Below are 22,134 nucleotides of genomic sequence, written 5' to 3'. Positions count from 1 at the left end.
TGCTCATTGCTGAGAAAGCCCCAAGAGACGGGTACTCCAACATTCTTTATAGGACTAATGTTGGATCTTCCATAGGGACGGGCAGAAGTAGCTTTCCTGGGTCCACTATCGACAAAGCAGGATACTCCTATTCCCCGCCCATGAACGTGCACTGTCATGATCTCTAGATCACCACGATCGTTGAATTTTGCCCCTAGATATTGGTCGAAGGGATACAAGAGGCGACAATAAAGAACGAGAATTAGAAGGGCTGGGATGGATTGGTTCATGTTTGAACTAATTTTCCCACCGAGAGGAGGCTACATATGCAAGCGTTGCACGTCGCCATACACGAGTCTCTACTACAAAAAGGCACTTGCAAGTTAGAATCCACATTGTACTACGCGGGAGAGGATTTGCAGGATCCAACGGCCCGCTCGTGCATTTTGTTGGCCATAATTGCGTCGTTAGTTGGAAATTTGTTGGGTCGCAACATGCGTGTTAGTGTTTGATTACTGTGGCATGGTCCCATGCATGCTTTGGTCAGATGTGGCGGAATCATGAGGCACATGCAATTGTTGTCCAAGTGCATGCTCGGGCCAATGCGTGTTGTTTCAAATTTCTCTATTTAATCCCTAGCAAGCTCTGAGAAGAAAATAGTCTTAACAATACTTTTGTAGTTTATTTTCTCCAAATAAAACTCTTGTTAGTAGCTGATTTTCACGAATGTTAGTTGAGTATACTTGCATCTCTATCCTAAAATGCCTAGACATTAAACGCTCATCCTAGCAAACTTCAACTTGTAAATCTGACAGTGGTTGCCAATGCCAAAAGGGTTGGGCATTTCTAACGGATCCTTTAAAAATAGTGGAGTATCCAGTGAAGTAAACTTCTAATGGAGTATATTACTCCACTAAGTTTTGGCCGGACCTAGCCGATCCTTAAGTACTTCCTCCGTCCCAAATTACTCGTCGTTGAAATGGATGTATCTAGAACTAAAATACATCCAGATATATCCATATTTTAGTTTTAGATACATCCATACGTGCGACAAGTAATTTGGGACGGAATGAGTATAACGGAGTAAAACTTACTTTTGGTTGATGCATTTCACCGAACACTTGTCATTGTTAGAAATATGAGCAAGTTACTACGAGATTTAATCCGAATAATTAAAAGATAGATCATGACTACAGTAGCAGAGATTAAACTAATAATGCGAACTAGCATAGCAGATGAACAGATCACATCTAGGGCACATACTAGAAACATGAATTCTACCACGATCTCGAACAGGAAGGATAGAATCACATACGGTGCAGCGGGTGCGGCACCGCCAGTGTTGACTTTGTCGCCCATGTCGTCGAGGATGAGGTTAACGAGGTCGGGGAAGAAGTCGTCGTTCGCGAAGTCGTCGCTGCCAGCAGTCGCGTGAGTGCGCTCCCCAAAAACCTGATCGCCCCTCTCCCGTACAGGATCACGAGAGGCGGGGTTCCGGAGGCCTGCTGTCCCTTCTCCCGGTGCATGCCGAAAGGAGGGATGAAGAAGACTTGCTTGGCAGCGCAATGATCTGGAATGGTGGTGAGAAACCATATGAAGCGGCGGCGGCTAGGGTAGACGTCTAATTTTTCCCGAGCAGCAAAAATATAGACAAAGTGCATAGCTCTGTCCTCGGCTCGGCTCAATCCCGCAACCCACGGCGCCGCGCGGCGCGGCGTGGCGTGACGAGGCGAGCGAGGAGGAGGAGCGCGCGTGTAGGTCTTCTCTTCTCATGCTCATACAAGTGGTAGAAGAGCTCGCCTTATAAGGAGGTGCAACTCTCTCTCAACTTTTGGGGTGGGACTCAACTTTAGTCTCACTCACTCCATTCACATGTGTGCATGAATGGGCCAAGAGAATTTCAGAATTTTAGTTGGGCTTTGGGCCAAAGGCCTACTAGCAAAATTCCAACAATCCCCCACAAAGTCTCATTGGCACATCTCATCATTTAGTTCCAAAACATTGTTTATATACCGGTGCTTAGTGGAGACTGTGAAGTTGAACTTCCACTTAGAGATTTATGCTACACTAGATCACAACTTGAATAGTGGACTATGCCTTGAACTACAAGTTTTCTGCGAGACTAGTTTCACACAAATTCTTGACCGATACTGGGCTGCCGCAAGGCTTCCTCGCGGATGGAGCGTATACGTCATACTCCAGGGTCTTTTCATGAATTTATTAGAGAACACCCAATTCTCACATACTGCGACGTTAACAGTCAAATTCATATAGGTGTGTTTCTCAGAAGATGTTCTGCAGGACAACATCTCTGCTTACCCGAATAAGCCACTTGGAACACATTAAGATAAGTATCAACCTGCCATGCAGATCAGGAGAGTATTGCATCTTCATGGAGTGGGATAGGTAATATAGGGATACTCTCCTCCCAGCTGACCAACAACTTATCTCCCACTTCTACTTCACGGGATCTCCGATCACATAGAGTGGGTTACCACTATGGACAACTCATGCGGTGGGTCTTAGACCCATCTTCATTGATGCATTATCTATCACATTACGTGATAGACCCTTTGTGAAGGGATCTGCCAAATTTTTCGATGTTTGGATATAATCCAACGTAATAACTCCGGAGTTCCTCAATTTTCTGACAGATTTCAGTCTCTCTTCACATGCCTTGAGGACTTCATATTGTCCTTATAACTGTTTATCTTGACTATCACAGTTTGATTATCACAGTTCATCAGGATAGGCGGTATTGGTTTTTCAACCATAGGTAAGTCCATCAAGAGCTCAGGAAGCCACTCTGCTTCAACAGTGGCAGTGTCTAATGCTGTGAGTTCTGCTTCCATATTTGACCTCGTTAAGATGGTCTGCTTGCAAGACTTCCAAGAAACAGCGCCACCACCAAGTGTAAAAACATAACCACTTGTGGCCTTAATCTCATCAGCATCAGATATTCAGTTTGAGTCACTATAACCCTCTAGTACCCTAGGATACCCGGTGTAGTGAATCCCATAGCTCGCGGTGTCTTTCAAATAGCGCATAACTCTCTCAAGCGCATGCCAATGATCATCTCCCGGTTTTGACACAAACCGAATCAGCTTGCTAACAGCAAACGAGATGTCAGGCCTCGTGGCACTCGCCAAATACATAAGCGAGCCAATAATCTGAGAATACGTCAGTTGATCTCTAGCAATCCGTCGATTCTTTCGAAGCAACACACTAGCATCATATGGAGTTGGAGAAGGTGTGCAGTCGCTATACCCAAAACGACTCAAGACCTTTTTCACATAGTGAGACTAAAGCAGTATGATCCCACCATTCTCATCTCTCAACAGCTTGATGTTTAAGATAACATCAGCTACTCCTAGATCCTTCATCTCAAAACAGCGAGATAAGAAATCCTTAACCTCCTTGATTAAATCAAGTTTGGTTCCAAAGATCAATATGTCGTCGACATACAGACAAAGAATAATTCATTCGCCCCCACCATAGTGATAGTACACGCACTTGTCACCATCGTTTATTACAAAGCCGACAGTAGTTAATGTTCTTTCGAACTTCTCATGCCACTCCTTAGGAGCTTGTTTAAGGCCATATAAAGACTTTAATAACTTGCACACCTTTCCTTCCTGTCCAGGTACTACAAAACCATCTGGCTGATCCATGTAAATTTCCTTCTTCAACTCTCCATTGAGGAAAGCTGTCTTAACGTCCATTTGATGAATGAAAAGACCATGTGAGGCAGCCAGTGATAGTAGCACCCGAATTACGGTCAGTCTAGCCACGGGTGAGTAAGTATCAAAGAAGTCTTCATCTTCTTTCTGGGTATAACCCTTGGCCACAAGCCGTGCCTTGTACTTTTCAATCGTACCATCAGGTCTAAGCTTCTTCTTGAACACCCACTTACATCCTACAGGTTTGCACCCATAAGGACGGTCAGTGATCTCCCAGGTACCGTTAGCTAAGATGGAATCCATCTCGCTACGTACAACTTCCTTTCAATAGTCAGCATCAGGAGATGCATAGGCTTCTGAAATAGTCCTGGGTGTGTCATCCACGAGGTACACAATGAAATCATCACCAAAGGACTTTGTAGTCCTCTGTCTCTTACTCCTAACAGGAGTTCCATTGTCACCCTCAACAGGATTCTCAACGTGTTCCATCGCAATGGTGGGTTCAGGAATTACAGTGAATTCCTCACTAGATGGAGTAGGTATCTCCTGATTTGATGAACTCGACATATCCTTCATACGAAATATGTCCTCAAAGAAAGTTGCATCATTCGAATCCATAATCGTACCAACGTGCATGTCGGATATCTCAGATTTTATTATCAAAAATCTATAGCCGATGCTATGAAAAGCATAGCCCAGAAGAACACAATCCACGGTTTTTGGTCCAAGCTTGCGCTTCTTGGGAATTGGTATATTGACTTTCGCCAAACAACCCCAAGTACGTAGGTAAGAGAGTTTCAACCTTTTCCTTTCCCATTCCTCAAATGGAGTCATGGTCTTATGCTTTGTGGGAACTCGGTTTAGGACATGACACGCAGTCATTAGCGCCTCCCCCCACCATTCCTTGGATAGACCCGAAGTGTCTAACATGGTGTTAACCATATCAGCTAGAGTTCGGTTCTTTATTTCGGCTACCCCATTTGACTGGGGTGATTAGGAGGCGTCTTCTCATGAATTATACCATGTTCCGCACAAAACAGATCAAATTCATTGAAAAAATACTCTCCACCACGATCGGACCTAAGTCGTTTAATTTTTTGATTAAGTTGGTTCTCTGCATCAGCTTTATAGTTTTTGAAGAAAGTCAAAGCCTCATCTTTTGATTTCAGAAGATACACATAACAATATTTAGTGGAGTCATCAATCAACGTCATGAAGTATCTCTTTCCACCTTTTGTCAACACGTCATTCATCTCACAAAGATCAGAATGTATAAGCTCTAGTGGCGCAAAGTCTCTTGCCTCTGCAGTCTTATGGGACTTGCGAGGTTGCTTAGCTTGCACATATACTTGGCACTTAGAGCCTTTGACAGTAGAGATTTTCAGAATTAAATTCATATTAGCTAGCCGCGTCATGCAACCAAAGTTAATGTGACAAAGCCGTGAATGCCAAATATCAAACTCATTGTTGTGGCAAACATTATTAATAACTTTAGTGCAAATATCTGATAAAGACAGGCGGAACAAGCCTCCGCTCTCATAGCCTTTTCCAACAAATTGTCCATACTTAGAAATTACAACTTTATTGGATTCGAAAACCAACTTAAACCATCTCGACATAAACGGGAACCGCTAACAAGGTTTTTATTTATGGACGGCACATGATGAACGTTCTTCAGACGCACAGTCTTCCCCGAAGTAAATTTCAGATCGACCGTACCAACGCCTCGAACGATGGCATGTGACCCGTTCCCCATCAGCACGGGTGAAGTCCCTGCTGCCTGGTAAGAAGAAAACATGGAGGCGTCAGCACAAACATGTACATTGGCACCAGTGTCAATTAACCAATCAGGGGATTGAAATACTGAAAGGATGGTAGGTAAAATACCGTACCCTGATTCCTTCATATCAATATCACCGCAGACATGGCAAAGTCCCTACCATCCTTTGATTAGGATCACCACAGACATGGCAACGTCCCTTCCCCTTCTTATGAGAATTCTTCTTGAAGTTGGTAGAATGTGATGGCTTGTTCTTTGTATCAAACTTGCCTTTGCCCTGAGTTTTGTTCTTCTTGTTTTTAAACTTGTTGGGCTGGGAGTTCTTCTTCTGTACCATGTGGGCACTAGAAGCTCCCTCGGCAACTCGAGCACGTGTGTCCTTTGCTCTCGCCTTCTCTTCAACATCAAGAGTACCAATGAGATCCGCAACGGAAAACTCCTGTCTCTTGTGTTTCAGGGAAGTAGCAAAATTGTTCCACGAAGGTGGAAGCTTGGCAATGATGCCTCCGGCAACAAACTTGTCCGGCAACACACACTTGAAGTACTCAAGTTCTTTTGCGAGCGACTGTATCTCATGAGACTGCTGTACAACAGGGCGCTCATCAGTCATCTTGTAGTCATAGAATTGCTCCATGACGTACAACTCGCTGCCGGCGTCCGAGGCACCAAACTTGGCCTCGAGCGCAGCCCACATGTCCTTGCCGTTGTCAAACGACATATACGAATCCACAATGGAGTCATCAAAAACACTCAGAAGAGCGCCTTTAAAGAGGGTATCGATCTTCTCAAAAGCTTCCAACTGTGATGGATTAAGATCGCCCTCAGGCTTGCCCTTGGTGGCGTCATAGCAGCCCATGGTCTGAAACCAGTAGACTGCTCTCGTGCGCCACCTCTTATATTGCGCCCCCTTAAACGCAGGCGGCTTCAGATGCGCAGCAAAACCACTCGGAGTAAATTGCCTATAATCAGGTTTTTGGATTGTTGGAAATATAAGCAAGTTACTACGAGATTTAATCCGAATAATTAGAAGATAGATCATGACTATAGTAGCAGAGATTAAACTAATGATGCGAACTAGCATAGCAGATGAACAGATCACATCTAGGGCACATACTAGAAACATGAATTCTACCACGATCTCGAACAGGAATGATAGAATCACATACGGTGCAGCGAGTGCAGCACCGCCGACGTTGACGTTGTCGCTCATGTCGTCGAGGATGAGGTTGCCGAGGTCGGGGAAGAAGTCGTCGCTGCCAGCAGTCGCACGAGTGCGCTTCCCAATAACCTAATCGCCCCTCTCTCGTACAGGATCACGAGAGGCGGGGTTCCGAAGGCCTGTTGTCCCTTCTCCCGGTGCACGCTGAAAGAGGGATGGAGAAGACTTGCTTGGTGGCGCAATGATCTGGAACGGTGGTGAGAAACCATATGAAGCGGCGGCGGTTAGGGTAGACGTCTGCCTGACTATATAGTGCGGGCCGGGTCCGTGTCGTCACGATCTAAAAGAATCGGAAACGGTTCAACAAAAATATAGACAACGTGCATAGCTCTGTCCTCGGCTCGGCTCAATTCCGCAACCCGCAGCGCGGCGAGGAGGAGGAGCGCGCGTGTAGGTCTCCTCTTTTTATGCTCATACAAGTGGTAGAAGAGCTCACCTTATAAAGAGGTGCAACTCTTTCTCAACTTTCGGGGTGGGATTAAATTTTAGTCTCACTCACTCCACTCACATGTGTGCATGAATGGGCCAAGAAAATTTCAGAATTTTAGTTGGGCTTTAGCAAAATTCCAACAGTCATGCACATATGCACATGGAGTGATTGACTAGCCGTCGATGCTTCGGTACTTAGCACCCGGACGGAGCAGTCCTTAGCTCACGTTGGCATAAGCAGTGCTCGGAGAGCATGAGCTCAGCCCGTAGCTCACGTTGGCATGAGCTCAGCAGGTCTACTGGGGCCTCTTGGCAGCTCTCGGTGCTACTGTGGGTCGTGCACTCGGGGGAGAGACGGAAGAGAAGCGATGCCAAGGAGATGGGCTTCAAATATTTTGAAATGGAGGGAGCAGCAAGGAGAGCATTCGCGTGCTAAAACCTGTGTCCGAACGTTCGCTCTCTAGGTTTTTAGGTGTACGCGTCTACTCCACCAGACGCACCGGCACACCAGCAGATATGTTTTGACCAACTGCGCCTCCACCTCCGGCTGCAGCAGCACGCGCGCGAGCAGATATGTATGACTCACTGACGTGCTGCTCGCGACGACTCTCTTCTATTTTTCCGTCCTGCTCTCTTCTCTGACTTCAACGCCATTTCAAACCACACCCGCACCGCGATCGCCGCCACCACCGCCGGATGCCGATGGCCGCGCCGCAGACTCGCCGCCACCAGGCCGCCTTCCTCCGCAGCAAGCCCCCCGCCCCCGTCCCCGCCAACGGGAAGGCCGGCGCGACCAATGGGAAACCCGCCGCCGCCTCCTCCAAGCCCAACTCGCCCGCCTCGCCCGCCCAGGCACCACCAACGTACGCTCTCCGCCGATCGTCGGTTCGTTCCCTTCCGCTTGATTTTGATTCCAACGATTTATATATGCGGTGTTTATGAATGTGGCGTAGGTCGTCTCTGTTGGAGAGGACGGTGAAGCAGCTCAGGCTGGCCAAGGCGATGACGCTCCCGGAGGCCACCGCGGTGTCCGAGGCGTGCCGAAGGATGGCCGCCAGGCGCGCCGACGCCGCGCTGCTCACCGACTCCAAAGGGGTGCTCTCCGGCATCGTCACGGCCGAGGTCAGAAACTCATCACAATGGAATATCAACTTTAAACTGCAGGGGAATGATAATGCGATTCTTGGGGCTGGCGCTGGATGACCCAAAAATTTCGAGTGTCTCTTGAGATGAGCTGCAATTCTGCACGGTCATTGTCACGGCTGGCCAGAGGGCCCCGTCCACCAGTGAAGGCGAGGCAGACCGTGGGCGAGAAGGCGAAGCCTTGACGGTCAAGGAAGGCGCGTAACAGCTGGCCAGAGGGACCCAGCATCCAGGCGAGCGGTGTGGTGTGTGGCTGCGGCCGTGTGGGGTTAAGAAGAGGCGAGAGGGAGAAAAAAAAGCATCGAGTATTATTGTAAAGGGTGAACCCGAAACGAAGCTGTTCTTCGTTCTGCTCCTAACCAGATCCCTTCCTCCCTTCCTCCTATGCTACCTGCAATTCTAGATCGAGGTCCATAACAAGTGGTATCAGGGCGTCAGACGATCTGGAGACAGCCTACCCCCGTCCGCGCTACACCACCAAGCAGGCGCAGAAGACGGCGGCGATGGAGGAGCAGATCGCCGCACTCGTCAAGTCCGTCAACGAGGGTCGCGCGGCCAACGACGCCCGTTTGGAGGCGATCCAGACCTCCCTCGAGCTGTGGCGACCAGCGGTGACGAATCTCCAACACCAGCTCGACGAACTGCGTACGCAAGTGGGGCGTATCGCGCTGCATCCCGCGCTGGCCGATCCGGTCGGCCAAGAAGGGGATCCAGCAGCGGATCCGATGGCGCGCTCTCCGGCGGCACCCATGACGCCGGGCGGGACGCATCACGGGCCAGAGGGCCACGGCAATATCATCGACTCCGGGGGATCGGCTCACGGGGTGGTCACCACCCTGGCGCCTCCTCCAGTCAAGGGTGCGTCACTCATGCCTTCTCTTGAGATTCCTGCACCTGCATCAATAGATCTCACTAGGGAGCATGGGCAGTACTCACCGCACTCGCCGCATCACAATTGGTCCCTTCCACGGCTGGAATTTCCGCCGTTTGACGGGGATAACCCGCAATTCTAGAAGGCCCGATGTGAAAAGTATTTTGATGTGTATGGCATTCAGAAGGAGATGTGGGTGCGAGTAGCTAGTTTGCATTTTTCGGGCAATGCTGCACGATGGCTACAGATTTATGAAGCCCAGCATGCATCTTTCACATGGGAAGAGTTATGTTCAGCCATGGGGACAAAATTCGGTCGCGAGCAATACCAAGCCCAATTGCGCCAGTTCAACTCCCTTAGGCAGGCTGGGTCAGTCGCAGAGTACATGGAACAATTTGAGGAACTTATGCATCATTTGCTAGCACATAATGCCGCCTTCGATCCACTGTTTTTCACCACGCAATTCATAGATGGCTTAAAAATTGAAATCAAAGACGGTGTAGCTTTACACCGCCCCCAAGATTTGGACTCTGCCTTTTCTCTTGCTTCGTTACAGGAGGAACTGTTGGCAAGCATGCCACGGCGAGATCATCAACGCCACGAACAAGGGGTGCCTCGCGCTCCGGTACGCCCATTACTGGCGGCAGGCGCTCCTCCTCCACGAGCGGCACTACCGGCGCCCCAAGGAGCGGCCGAAGATCGCCGTGCCCTGGATGCGGCGCGGGCTCCAGATCATCGTCACGATCAAGGCCGAGGCGAAGACAGAGTCGCGGCGCTGCGCAACTACAGGCGTGCCTGAGGGCTCTGCTTCAAGTGCGGAGAGCGCTGGGGGCAAGGCCACTAGTGCGCGGCCATGGTCCAACTTCATGTGGTCGAAGAGCTGTGGGAACTGCTACAAGCCGAAGAACAAGACAGACAGAGGCACCAGACAGACGAAGAGCAGGTGATGTGCATCTCCAAGATGGCCACCACAGGAGAAACAACACCACGTACAGTCTGGTTGCTTGGGGATGCTCGATGGGATTGAGGTGCTTATCTTGGTGGATTCTGGGAGCTCCCATAGTTTCATCAGTGAAGCGGCGGCGACGCGCATGAAAGACAGAATTCAGCCCATACCATCTATAGCAGCCAAGATCGCAAATGGAGGAATTCTGCAGTGTTCGGGCATAATTCCTAGATGCTCCTGGAAGACTCAAGGCCAACAATTTGTCACAGATGTCAGGGTGCACTCCTTGGGATGCTACGACATGGTCGTGGGAATGGATTGGCTGGAGCAATGTGGGCCAATGTTAGTGGATTGGGCAGCCAAAACACTCCAGTTTGACCACGAAGGACGTCAAGTGGTGCTGCAAGGATTACAAGCAAAAACGTCTCAAGTGCAACAGGTAGACATGGCGCAGCTGTTAGCCTTGGAGAGCAACAACTCCATTGCACATATTGTGGTGTTGTACTCAGCTGAGCAAAGTGAAGGAGAAGACCCAATACCAGCAGAACTACAACAAATTGTAGATGCCTTCCCTGAAGTGTTTGCTGAACCAACTGAACTTCCAGAGCACAGAAGTTGGGACCACTCCATTCCGTTGATACCTGGGGCCAACCCCATCAACATCCGACCGTATCGGTATACACCAGAACAAAAGGATGAGATAGAAGCCCAAGTGAAGGAAATGCTAAGATTGGGGCTAATTGTACCAAGTAACAGTCCGTTCTCATCCCCGGTGCTCTTGGTCAAGAAAAAAGACCAAACATGGCGATTTTGCATTGACTTCAGGCACCTCAATGCTATCACGCTGAAGACTACCTACCCAATGCCAGTTATTGTCTTATTGACGAGTTATTGGACGAGATAGCAGGATCGCGTTGGTTTTCCAAGCTAGATCTTCGAGCGGGATACCATCAAATCAGGCTGCGACAAGAAGACGAGCACAAAACGGCCTTTAAAACCCACATCAGCCACTACCAATTCCGAGTGATGCCGTATGGATTGGCATATGCGCCAGCTACATTCCAAGGAGTGATGCATGTGGTCTTGCGTCCAGTTCACCGAAAAGGAGTCTTGGTGTTCATGGACGATATCCTGATCCATTCTGAAGATCTGGACACACACAAGCAGTTGCTCACCCAAGTACTGCAGCTGCTGAACCAATATGGTCTGAAAGCCAAACGAACCAAGTGCACCTTTGGGCAACAGAAAATCAGCTATTTGGGTCACATTATCAGTGAAGGAGGAGTGGCCACTGACAACAAGAAAGTGCAAGCCGTACAGGAGTGGCCTGTGCCAACCAATACCAAGGAATTGAGGGGGTTCTTGGGCCTCGCTGGCTATTACAGAAAGTTTGTCCGCTTCTTTGGGGTGATCAGCAAACCACTCACCAATTTGTTGAAGAAGAACACGCTGTTTGTATGGACACCTACGGCAGACGCAGCCTTCTCTGCCCTGAAAAAGGCCTTGAGCGTAGCCCCAGTTCTTGCACTCCCTGACTTTCGTCGCCAATTCGTGGTGGAAACAGACGCAAGTGCCACAGGAATAGGAGCGGTGCTGATGCAAGACAACCACCCAGTGGCTTATCTAAGCAAAGCATTAGCCCTCAGGAATCTTGGCCTTTCAGCATATGAAAAGGAATGCCTGGCACTGCTGCTAGCCATCGACCATTGGCGCCCATACCTGCAACATGCTGAGTTCGTCGTTCGCACGGATCAGAAAAGCCTTCTCCATTTGACAGACCAGAGACTCAACACGCCCATCCAGCAGCGAGCATTTACAAAATTGATTGGATTGCAATACACTATCCAGTACAAAGCTGGCCTGACCAACCGTGCCGCAGACGCACTCTCGCGGCGCGCACACCTTGATCAAGAAGAGCTCGCTGCTATCTCTGTGTGCAAGCCAGTTTGGCTCGAGGCAGTCAAAAACAGTTACCAGCAGGATGCAGCGACACGACAGCGTCTGACCAAGTTGGCCTTGGATCCCAAGTGTGAGCCTGACTTCGCCATGCAGGAAGGAATACTTAGATACAAAGGGCGAGTGTGGATTGGTAATGACACAGAAACTCAGCAACACCTCGTCCAGACACTGCACGCAAGCGCAGCGGGAGGCCACTCCGGCTTCCACGCCACTTACAACAGGATCAAGAGGCTTTTTGCGTGGCATGGAATGAAACAGCAAGTAAAGGACTTCGTTCGCAACTGCATGATCTGCCAACAGGCAAAAACAGAAAGGATTTCACCGGCCGGGCTACTTCAACCCCTGCCGATCCCGAAGAAACCTTGGGCGGTCGTGTCACTGGACTTCATCGAGGGACTGCCCAGATCAGGAGGCTTCGATACAGTTTTGGTGATTGTGGATAAATTCTCCAAGTATGCCCATTTCATTCCCTTGGCGCATCCATTCACGGCCCTTCAAGTGGCGAAGCTGTTTATGAAAGAGATCTTCCGCTTGCATGGCTTGCCGCTAGCTCTCATCTCTGACCGCGACAAGGTGTTCACAAGTAAGGTATGGCAGGAACTGTTCAAACTCTGCCGTACAGAGATCCGACTCAGTTCGGCATACCACCCACAGACGGACGGCCAGATGGAGCGCGTGAACCAATGTCTCAAGGCTTATCTCAGGTGCGCGGTACATTCATGCCCTGCAAGTTGGTCAAAGTGGCTACCACTTGCCGAGTACTGGTACAATACGTCCTTTCATTCAGCATTGGGGAGGACCCCGTTTGAAGTGGTGTATGGCCATCTGCCAAGAGAGTTTGGAGTTACTCAGATTGATGAGTGCACAGTACCGGACCTGGCTGCATGGCTGCAGGAGCGAGAGGTCATGATCGATCTGCTGCAGCAACAACTGAAGCAAGCTCAAGACAGGATGAAACGACATGCAGACAAGCATCGCACAGATCGCGAGTTCGCCGTGGGCGACGCGGTCCTGCTCAAGCTCCAACCCTTCATTCAGTCGTCAGTCGCGCAACGGCCACATCAGAAGCTTGCCTTTCGCTACTTCGGTCCCTACAGAGTGGTGGCGCGGATTGGGGCAGTGGCCTACAAGTTGGATCTCCCACCTACAAGCAAGATTCACCCAGTCGTCCATGTGTCGCAGCTCAAGAAAGCTCAAGGGGCTGTGGTGCCAGTGAGTCCTACTTTACCTCCTGATCACTCTGTTTTGCAGGCAGAACATATACCTAAAACGGTGCTGGAGAGCAAAATGGTTCGTGTGGGCGGCGAGCCGGCCCTACGCCTACGCATCAAGTGGAGCGGCCTGCCGTCGTGCATGGCCACCTGGGAAGAGCCACAACAGCTGCAACGGCGCTTCCCTAACTCTCCGCCTTGGGGACAAGGCGAAACGCAAGACGGGGGAGATGTCACGGCTGGCCAGAGGGCCCCGTCCACCAGTGAAGGCGAGGCAGACCGTGGGCGAGAAGGCGAAGCCTTGGCGGTCAAGGAAGGCGCGTAACAGCTGGCCAGAGGGACCCAGCATCCAGGCGAGCGGTGTGGTGTGTGGCTGCGGCCGTGTGGGGTTAAGAAGAGGCGAGAGGGAAAGAAAAAGGCATCGAGTATTATTGTAAAGGGTGAACCCGAAACGAAGCTGTTCTTCGTTCTGCTCCTAACCAGATCCCTTCCTCCCTTCCTCCTATGCTACCTGCAATTCTAGATCGAGGTCCATAACAGTCATGTGGATAACATAGTTTCTTGATTTCTTCGGATGCCAAGTATGTAAAATCATATCATATTTTCAGGGAAAATGAGACTGACATGCGCTTTGCTATTTAGGACAAACTGGAAAGGGGGGTTGGGTTTAATGAATAGATATAACAAACATTAAACTGTTGGGTTTTCGGGGGGTTTTCTGAAGGAATTGGATGTGGTTAATGATGAGCATCAGGTTTTCTATGAATCAATAGTGATGGATACACAGAACTATTTAATGGAAAATGCGATGTGATTGCTAGAATGGAAAATGCAGCTGAACAAGGTATTGCTATAGCTGCTGCTATGGAAGGGGTCGAACGGCAGTGGGGAAACGAATTTGCAGGTTCCTTCTTCAGTTCTTTTAATATAATTAAATTGACTATATTTTTTTGTCAAGCATACTTATTTCAATATTTAAGAATACCCATGATGCCTTCCATTCAGGTCTCTTTGGTTAACCAGCTCATGTTATATTTTGGGTCCTTAATTACTTCAGGTCCACACACCTTAATAGAAAATCTTCGAGACCACATGTTCAAGCCTTCCTTGTCAACTATCATAACTGAAAATAGCAGGTCAGATTGCCACTGCCAGAAAAATGTATGATGTGATTTTGTTTGTTATGACTTATGACTGAATATTGCTATCGCTTATCCTTTGTAGTGTTCCATCAGTATCTCCTTCAGATCTGGTAACTCTTGCTGCCAAAAAGATGAGAGAGTACCGAGTTAACTCAGTGGTTGTCATGACAGGGAACATGCTGCAAGGCATTCTCACGTATGTTTTTTTGCAAAATTCGCGCAGTTTAAAAGTTTTCCCATCGCATTTATTTTTTAAGTACTATCACCAAGATGCTGAGCACACTGCAGTTCCAAGGATTTGGTTTTGCGAGTAGTGGCACAAAATCTGTCCCCAGAGGTAACTCTCGTAGAAAAGGTATGGCAAGAACTGAAGAATCAAGATTTTAAGCAATCAAGATTTTTTTCCTAAAGTGATGTTAATTTTACGAAGGTCATGACTGCAAGTCCTGATTGTGCTACATTGGACACATCAATCCTCGAGGCTCTACAATCAATGCACGATAGAAAATATCGTCATATTCTTGTTGCAGACAGAAGTACCGAATTATAATGTCAAAGAAAAGTTCCTTTCTGATTTCTATGTACATATCTAAGTGAAATCTTTGAACAGGAGGACAGATTGTCGCCTGTTTGGACGCTCTACAGTTAACCCACACAGCCATCTCCATGGTAAGAAACTAAGAATGAATTATTACATTTGCACTAACAAGGGATGTTACTGCACATTCATTACTTTCCATATTGAAGAAAAAGAACATTACGTCCTTGGAAGGCGAGGTTTCATTCTGAAGGGAAGTTCGCTGGCACATGAGTTCTATTTTTGCTGCATCAAACTGATTCAGTCACGATATTATACATTAAATGAATTAAATATTCTGTTAGCTATGATTATTTCCATAAAACTATACCATACAATACGTTTTTTTGGTGAACACGATACAAATACGTTGTCTTTATTTCTCATCACCATATAATCCTAACTTTTTTTGTGTTCACATTAGGTCGAGGGAGCCTATGGGGCAAACGATGTGGCAAATACCTTGGTTCAGAAGTTTTGGGATTCAGCACTTGCCTTGCATCCTGCAGAAGAGTACGACTGGCATAGGTTTGTTCTTCTTCTATATGCATATAATCTTACATACCTGAAGATGGTTTGATCAGTCTTTTGTCATATAGTGCAGTGACGAATCTCGTACGGCAGCCTCAGACAGTGCTGAAGGGAAGCAAACACCTCCTCATGTTGGCAATGCATTCTCTTTCTAAATTGAAGACAGAAAAGGGTGGATGCACAGATTCAGTTGCGGTTGGGGCATTTCTTATCGTATTTTCCTTATTGCGGGTTAATGATGAAGTATGATAAATTTGTTTGTCTTCCTGAATTTCTGATAATGCTGCTCCTTTCTGCAGTTTCAGAAAGCTTAGATGAGCTTGTGTCTGCTATTGCATACAGATTAGGAACAGAAAACGAGAAGGCGAATGTAAACCTTCTGGTAAGAGGTTGGGCTTTGACATTGAGCTTTGCTTATGCAGTACTATGTTTCTCTTCCTCCAAGTACATTGAGCTGGGTCTGTGTTCGTTGAACTTTGAACTTTGTATTTCCGTTATGCAATTAATGGAAAGGGGTTATGGCCCGGGTCAAAAAAAAAAGTGAATAGTCAGGGCAGCAAAAGCTTGTAGATGGATTTTTTTTTAAAGTAGGATTTGTGGCCCTCTGTATCTTTTCACATCTCACTTAACAATTGTTTTGAACAGTACGATGATGATGAAGGTGACAGAGTTCTTCTGGATACCGATGGTGATCTCGTTGCAGCGATTGAGCATGCCAGATCAGCCGGATGGAAGGTCAGTTTTTCTCTTCTTTTTCCAGGCAGGCAACGTGATTGCGTCGCTTGTCGTCTGCATCCTCCCTAGTTATGCCACGACCTAAGCGCAACCGATCATTTGTAGTTTCTTCGTTCTTCTTCTTGCAACTTAGCTAGGTTCAGTATAATTTACTTTGGGGTTCAGTCTTTTTGGCATTTCGTTTTGCTGTTTCAGGTTCTGAGGCTGCACATGGACTACGGGTCAGAGACCGGCGCAGAGTCCACTCCGACGGCGTCTGTAGATACCTCGACGGCAAGGAGAGGCTGGCCGTCCCTATGGCTAGGTAGAGTGGGCAGCGCAGCTGCTGTTGCGGGCGTCGGGGTAATCGTCTACTTGAGATGCTCCCGGCAATGACTTCAATATACATACCTAAGACTCAAAGAGCATACTTCAACACTGCATAGATGTACTACGCAGGAGGAGGATCACACAAATCACGGCGGCAATAAGGCTCTTGCCAAGCCTCTACACTGAATTTTTCTCCAGGGTTTGCAGTCATTCTAAATGGACTTCAGAGAGGTGTTTCTTCTTCTTTAGTGATCAATTTCTGACAACAGGGGTGTATGTTCAGTTGTTTTCTCTAACAATAACATGAATTAGTGTTTCTTTTTGCGCTGGAACACTAATCAGTGCTTCACTCTCTATATAAAAAAACAATTGTTGGTTGTTATGGCTAATTGACTGATTGTCTCTTCAGCCTATATATTAACATGGATCAAACATCCTTGTTCTCTTGTGAAAACAATGTAAGACGTTTTTTTGACTCTAGTGTAGTGTCAAAAAACGTCTTACATTATGTGACAGAGAGTATAATTTTCTTCTTCTAATAGCAAAGTGACTGTTTGTTGCAACGGATAAAAAGCAGGCTGATACATGTACACAAACAAGAAAAAACATCCTAGTTTTGGTATATATCACCAAAAATATGTTAGGGTCACCCAATGTTTATGCCTCCTATTTGTTTTGATGATGTGGGGAGAGAGCGATCTGGTCATCAGGGCTAAGGAGTTTTATAGAAACTAGGTATGTGCCCGGAAGCTTTTTTTTTTTAATCTATAAATGTTAGGGCTGTCTTAAGGTAGAAGTGGATGTAATTCCACCTTATATGGCATGGGGCACACAGGAATCACCGGACTAGAATTTTGATTTTGGCGCTATTATAATCTGGTAGTTTGGGTCATGCATGATAAGTAAATTAAATAAAGGGCGTGCAGGAAGGTGTGGTCAAATATGGCGTGGAATTGAGTGACGTAATTCCACATTATTGCGAAAGGTAAGTTAATTAAGATAGAGATATGAAGCAGAGTGGCAAGGTCTTTTTGCTATAACACAATTTTCCTCGTATGCAGTAAATGCAAATTGGGTGGTTTGCAATGACGAGTGACGCACACTATTATGCCCAACTGGGTCTTTTAGAAGTAAAAAAAAATAGTGAGATGTTATTTTTATAAAGACTGGACAATTGCTCGTGTGTTGCAACAGGAATATAAACATTCTAGTAGATTAGCTCGTGACTGCATGTCTATCATTATATTGATGCGCTAAAACCTTAGCAAGTTTATGTATGCAATCACCACGATTTACCTGCCATTTTATTGTTAAGCACTTATTTGGTAAGAATTTAATTACTTACCAAACAAAATGTGCTTTTTTGATAAGTTAATAAAACATGAGACAATTGATTATATTTTAGGGAGAATTGATGGAGAAAAATCAGAGATGAGAGAAAAAAATCAGAGAGGAAAAGGAAAGAGTGGCACATATATAAAGAAGGTTAGACGAAAGAGAGGTGAAATGGAAATCTTACGTTCTTTTTAAGCAGTAGAGACAATAGTGAGATGCCCAATTGGCCAGGGTGGGCCAACATTGAAATTGTTCATTAAAATTTAATTATTTTTAGACATTTTTACCGGAGCTCCTATTTGCGGATTGCTGGGCAGAAAGTGACCCGACCCACAGGCCGGCCCATCTAGCGATATGTCCCTAGCATCTTACTGTAGCAGCATGTTACTCTACCGGCTCGGAACTGCAATGGTTCTTTTCTTTATTGCTTTTTTCTTTCTTTTTCGAAAAATAGTTTCTAAAAATGACATATTAAAATGCCAGATTTTTATGAAAATGTGAACTTTTCAAAAAAGCAAACAATATTTGGAACTTGGATCCATTTTTCAAAAAGAAAACAACTTTCATAATTTCAAACATTTTCTATTTTTTAGCTTTTGATAAATGCATAATCAGATTATTTTTTGAAAACACAAATAATTTTTTAACACATTTTCAATATGTGAATTTTTTTAAAACACGTATAGTTTTGGAAATTCATATTTTTTGGAAAAATGAACAATTTTCCAAAGCACTTAACATTTTCTGATATTTTTTATTTTTACAATGAATAAACAGAAAAAAGAAAAAATGATCCAAGAAAAAAAATCCAAAAAACATGTAAATAAACAACCAAAATAGAAATATTGTTCACAAATATTCTAGAAGGTTTCCAAAACCAGGTCAAGAACCTCCTGGAAGGTTCTCACAAATGGATCAGTTGAACGCCTTAACAGGGCGGCCAAGCTAGATCACTCACTCGCTGCGGGCGTCGACATTACGATGAAATGAGCGGCGAATACGATTCGTTTTCTCTATTGCCTCTCGTTGCGGCAAATTGTCGCCACAACACACATGCAATGCTCGAGATCGAGAGAAGTGGCCCGGTCCAGTACGCAAGGCTTTCTATTTCCGGTTTTGGCTGTTGGGAAACGCAGTGGAAAACAAAAAAATCCACGCCTACGATTACCCAAGATATGAAGATGCATAACAGGTAGGGATCACAATCATTACTGTCACCTAGTTACGGCGGAAGAACGTGTCGGTGTATATCATACTTGGAGTCCCTCGAACCAACGATGAACGATTCATCGTACCGCCCACAAATAGTCCCTCGAACCGAAGACCAAAAGCACGACCTCTCTACTTGGTTGCAAGCGTGCAGCCTTTATGATCCGACAGCGCTTGGCCGTCCAGAGCTAATTATCACCGGAGAATTAGAGGAAGGAGGTTATAATCACACATGACTTCTAATTACGAGGACAAGAGGATTAGCCTAGTTCTAATTAGTCAACTGGGACCAAGTAGAACTAGAACTAGGAGAAGTAGAGGAGGTTTCAAAACTTGTATACCTCAACGGACAAAAACCCTAGTATATATAGGTTAAAGGAGAGGGAGAGGGCAGCGCGAGGAAAGAAAATTCCTCTTTGGGCACCTACGTAGGGAAGGAGGATTTGGACTCCTCCCCAACCCCAATTAGGCCTCCTTCCGTAGGGAAGGAGGCGCCTCCCCACTTGGTTTTTTTGGCCCAAGTTGTCTTTCACCTCTTGTCCTTTTAAGGCCCGTTAATGTTAAATTAAATAAAAAAATGTTCTATATACTTTCAGACGTTTTTATATATAATTTAACATCTTCAGAAACATTTTCCACCTATATTTATCAGTAATACCCGGTATTACTCGATATTCACCAAAACCCTTCCGGTGGCCCCGAAATGCTCTCGGATCCTCTCAGTACTATTTCGAATACAAATGAAATAATATTCGCATCTTGAATAAATTTGTTCAGAATTTCAAAAAATGTTCGTGGTTTTCAATTTTGTTCCTATTTTCTTAAAATTGTTCGCATTTTCAAAACATTGTTCGTACTTTTAAAAAATATTCTATTTTTCAAATCGTTCAATGCTGAAATGAATGCCTACGATGGGCATTCCCACCTGCTTGCAAAAATTGGAGTCGCTTGAAGGATGTCCAAAAATAGACCATGTTGAACACAGAGGGTGTTCGGGTAGGCTAGAAGTTTCCATCTGAGAGCACGTTGTTTCTTGACATTCTTGAAATGGCTCCAATTTGTTTCCATGGCTTTGTATGACCAATTTAAGGCGCCATGCAAAGTTGCTCGGGTTTTTGACAATTTTTGCATTTTTTAGAGTTTTCCTGGTGAAAAAAGACTGATAAATGACCAGACATGTAGCAGCTTGCATACGTCATCGGAAATCGTTCAAATCTGACATGGATGCATACGATGAGCATGCCTCCCTTATTGCAAAAGTTGAGGTCATTTCGAGGATGTCCAAAAGAAAGTCCATGTTGAATGAAGGGTGTTTGGGTAGGCCAGAAGGCTTCGTCTGAGAGCATGGTCTTTCTCGACATTCCTTAAATGGCCCGAATTGTTTTACATGGCCTTGTATGACCAATTCAGAGCACTATGACAAGTTGTTTGGGTTTTCAGAAAGTTTTGCACTTTCTAGAGGTTTTTCACAATGAAAAAGGCCGATAAATGGCCGTACGTGTTGCAACTTTCATACAGTGTCATATGTCTGTGCCAAGCTGCTTCAAGAAGTTGGGGTCATTTATCCATCGTCCAAAAACACCATCAGTTAAGAGGAGTGTGCTAGACTAGACTAAATGGGTGCATCCGTGAGCACGTAATTTTGTTTCTTCTAATTTGAATGCTTCAATTACTTGCAATTTCCGTCATTACCAATCAACATGAACATATTCTTATCCTAACTATTTCTTGAAAAATTTCAACAATTTTGGATTTTTTAAATTGTGTACGAAAATTTTATAGACTTGAACACTTTTTTTCAACATTGTTAACATATTCCCAACAATTGATGTTGAACAAAAATTGAAAATCACTTACTTCTTAGAAAATTTATTTACTTCTTTTGAAATGCAAACATTTATTAATGGGTGAACAAATAATTCAAAAACTGCAACATTTGTGAAATTCTAGAACATTTTATAAAATTGTAAACAGTATTTGAAAAAGAAAATTAGTATTCGAAACAATATTTAAATTTTTAAACAGGTTTCAAAAAGAATAATAAAGTCAAAAAGGAGACAAATGAATGAACGAAAAAAAAACGAAAACTGTAGCTGTAGCGAGTGGAGCTATATACACAACCGAGTAAGCCCACACCAAGTAGCAACTGTGTAAACTGAATTTTTAAAAAGTTCAAGATTTGATACTAGTTCATTGATTTGAAGAAAAAGTTCGCATGATTGAAAGAAGTTCATTTTTTAAAAAAAATCATCGATTTTGAATTAAAAATCACAAATTTAAAAAATATCAGTAATTTTAATTTTTGTTCGCAAAAAAAATGGTTCACCGGTTTTGAAAGAACGCTGACAGATTTGAAAAGTTCACCAGTTTTGATTGAAAAAAGTTCACAAATTTGAAAGATGTTCATCGCTTTTAAGAAACAGTTCATCGCTTTTAAAAACAATTAATAGATTTTTACAGAAAACCCACGAATTCAAAAAGAGTCCAGCAATTTTGATAAATTTTTTGAGTAATTAAAAAAAACCAGATATTGACAACAGATTACGGATTTTAAAAAATTTCATCGATTTTGATAAAAAGTTCATGCAGTTGGAAAGCAGTTCATGATTTTTTTAAGTTCAGAATAACCGAAAAAGTTCACTAATTTGAAGAAAAGTTTGCGAATTAAGAAAATGAAATAAATAAATAAAGATTTTAAAAGGAAAGAAAAAGTCGTAGAATAAACGGCCAAAGAGAAGAGAAAACCAGAAAAGAAAATGATAAATGTTACATTTGCCACAAGAGATAGAAAAAGACGAAAGAACAGGACAAAGTAATCTGGCGTAGTAGGTAGTGCCTATAGGACTGAATGTGGAGGTCTCAAGTTCAAATCTCCCCCATTATGCAACACTCGCGTATTTGTTGAAGGTTAGAAGAAAGAAAAAAAAACTAAGCGGGCCAAGCCCAGGACAGCGAGCGGGTGTGCACCAAGTTGCGAAAAACGCTTAAAGCAAGAAATAGGGATTGGGGTCTGCGTATACGGCGGGCGAAGAATTTATAAAATATGACCATCATGCTATTTCCTATGAAGAGGTATGGA

General features: G+C 45.1%; 1 protein-coding gene across 3 annotated transcripts in view; it reads left to right on the top strand.

Annotated features, from left to right (window-relative positions):
* LOC119355676 (CBS domain-containing protein CBSCBSPB3-like) overlaps positions 1-16,862 on the top strand; it is a 56,470-nt gene extending 39,608 nt beyond the window's left edge. The window contains exons 1-11 of one of the 3 annotated variants that reach the window (XM_037622520.1): positions 8,540-9,088; positions 14,275-14,353; positions 14,442-14,555; positions 14,648-14,714; positions 14,790-14,895; positions 14,970-15,028; positions 15,361-15,464; positions 15,536-15,662; positions 15,767-15,849; positions 16,113-16,202; positions 16,398-16,862. In XM_037622520.1, the coding sequence (XP_037478417.1) occupies positions 8,734-9,088; positions 14,275-14,353; positions 14,442-14,555; positions 14,648-14,714; positions 14,790-14,895; positions 14,970-15,028; positions 15,361-15,464; positions 15,536-15,662; positions 15,767-15,781 (1,026 nt within the window). In that variant the 5' untranslated portion in view covers positions 8,540-8,733 and the 3' untranslated portion in view covers positions 15,782-15,849; positions 16,113-16,202; positions 16,398-16,862. Of the gene's footprint in view, positions 1-8,539; positions 9,089-14,274; positions 14,354-14,441; positions 14,556-14,647; positions 14,715-14,789; positions 14,896-14,969; positions 15,029-15,360; positions 15,465-15,535; positions 15,663-15,766; positions 15,850-16,112; positions 16,203-16,397 lie in introns of those variants that run through there. The other 2 variants (XM_037622522.1, XM_037622515.1) reach the window with 2 other exon arrangements.
* Positions 16,863-22,134: the final 5,272 nt, after the last annotated feature.

The sequence above is a fragment of the Triticum dicoccoides genome, chromosome 2A (genome assembly GCF_002162155.2).
Source record: "Triticum dicoccoides isolate Atlit2015 ecotype Zavitan chromosome 2A, WEW_v2.0, whole genome shotgun sequence".
Lineage (NCBI taxonomy): Eukaryota > Viridiplantae > Streptophyta > Magnoliopsida > Poales > Poaceae > Triticum > Triticum dicoccoides.
This window is presented reverse-complemented; position numbering and strand designations above follow the sequence as displayed.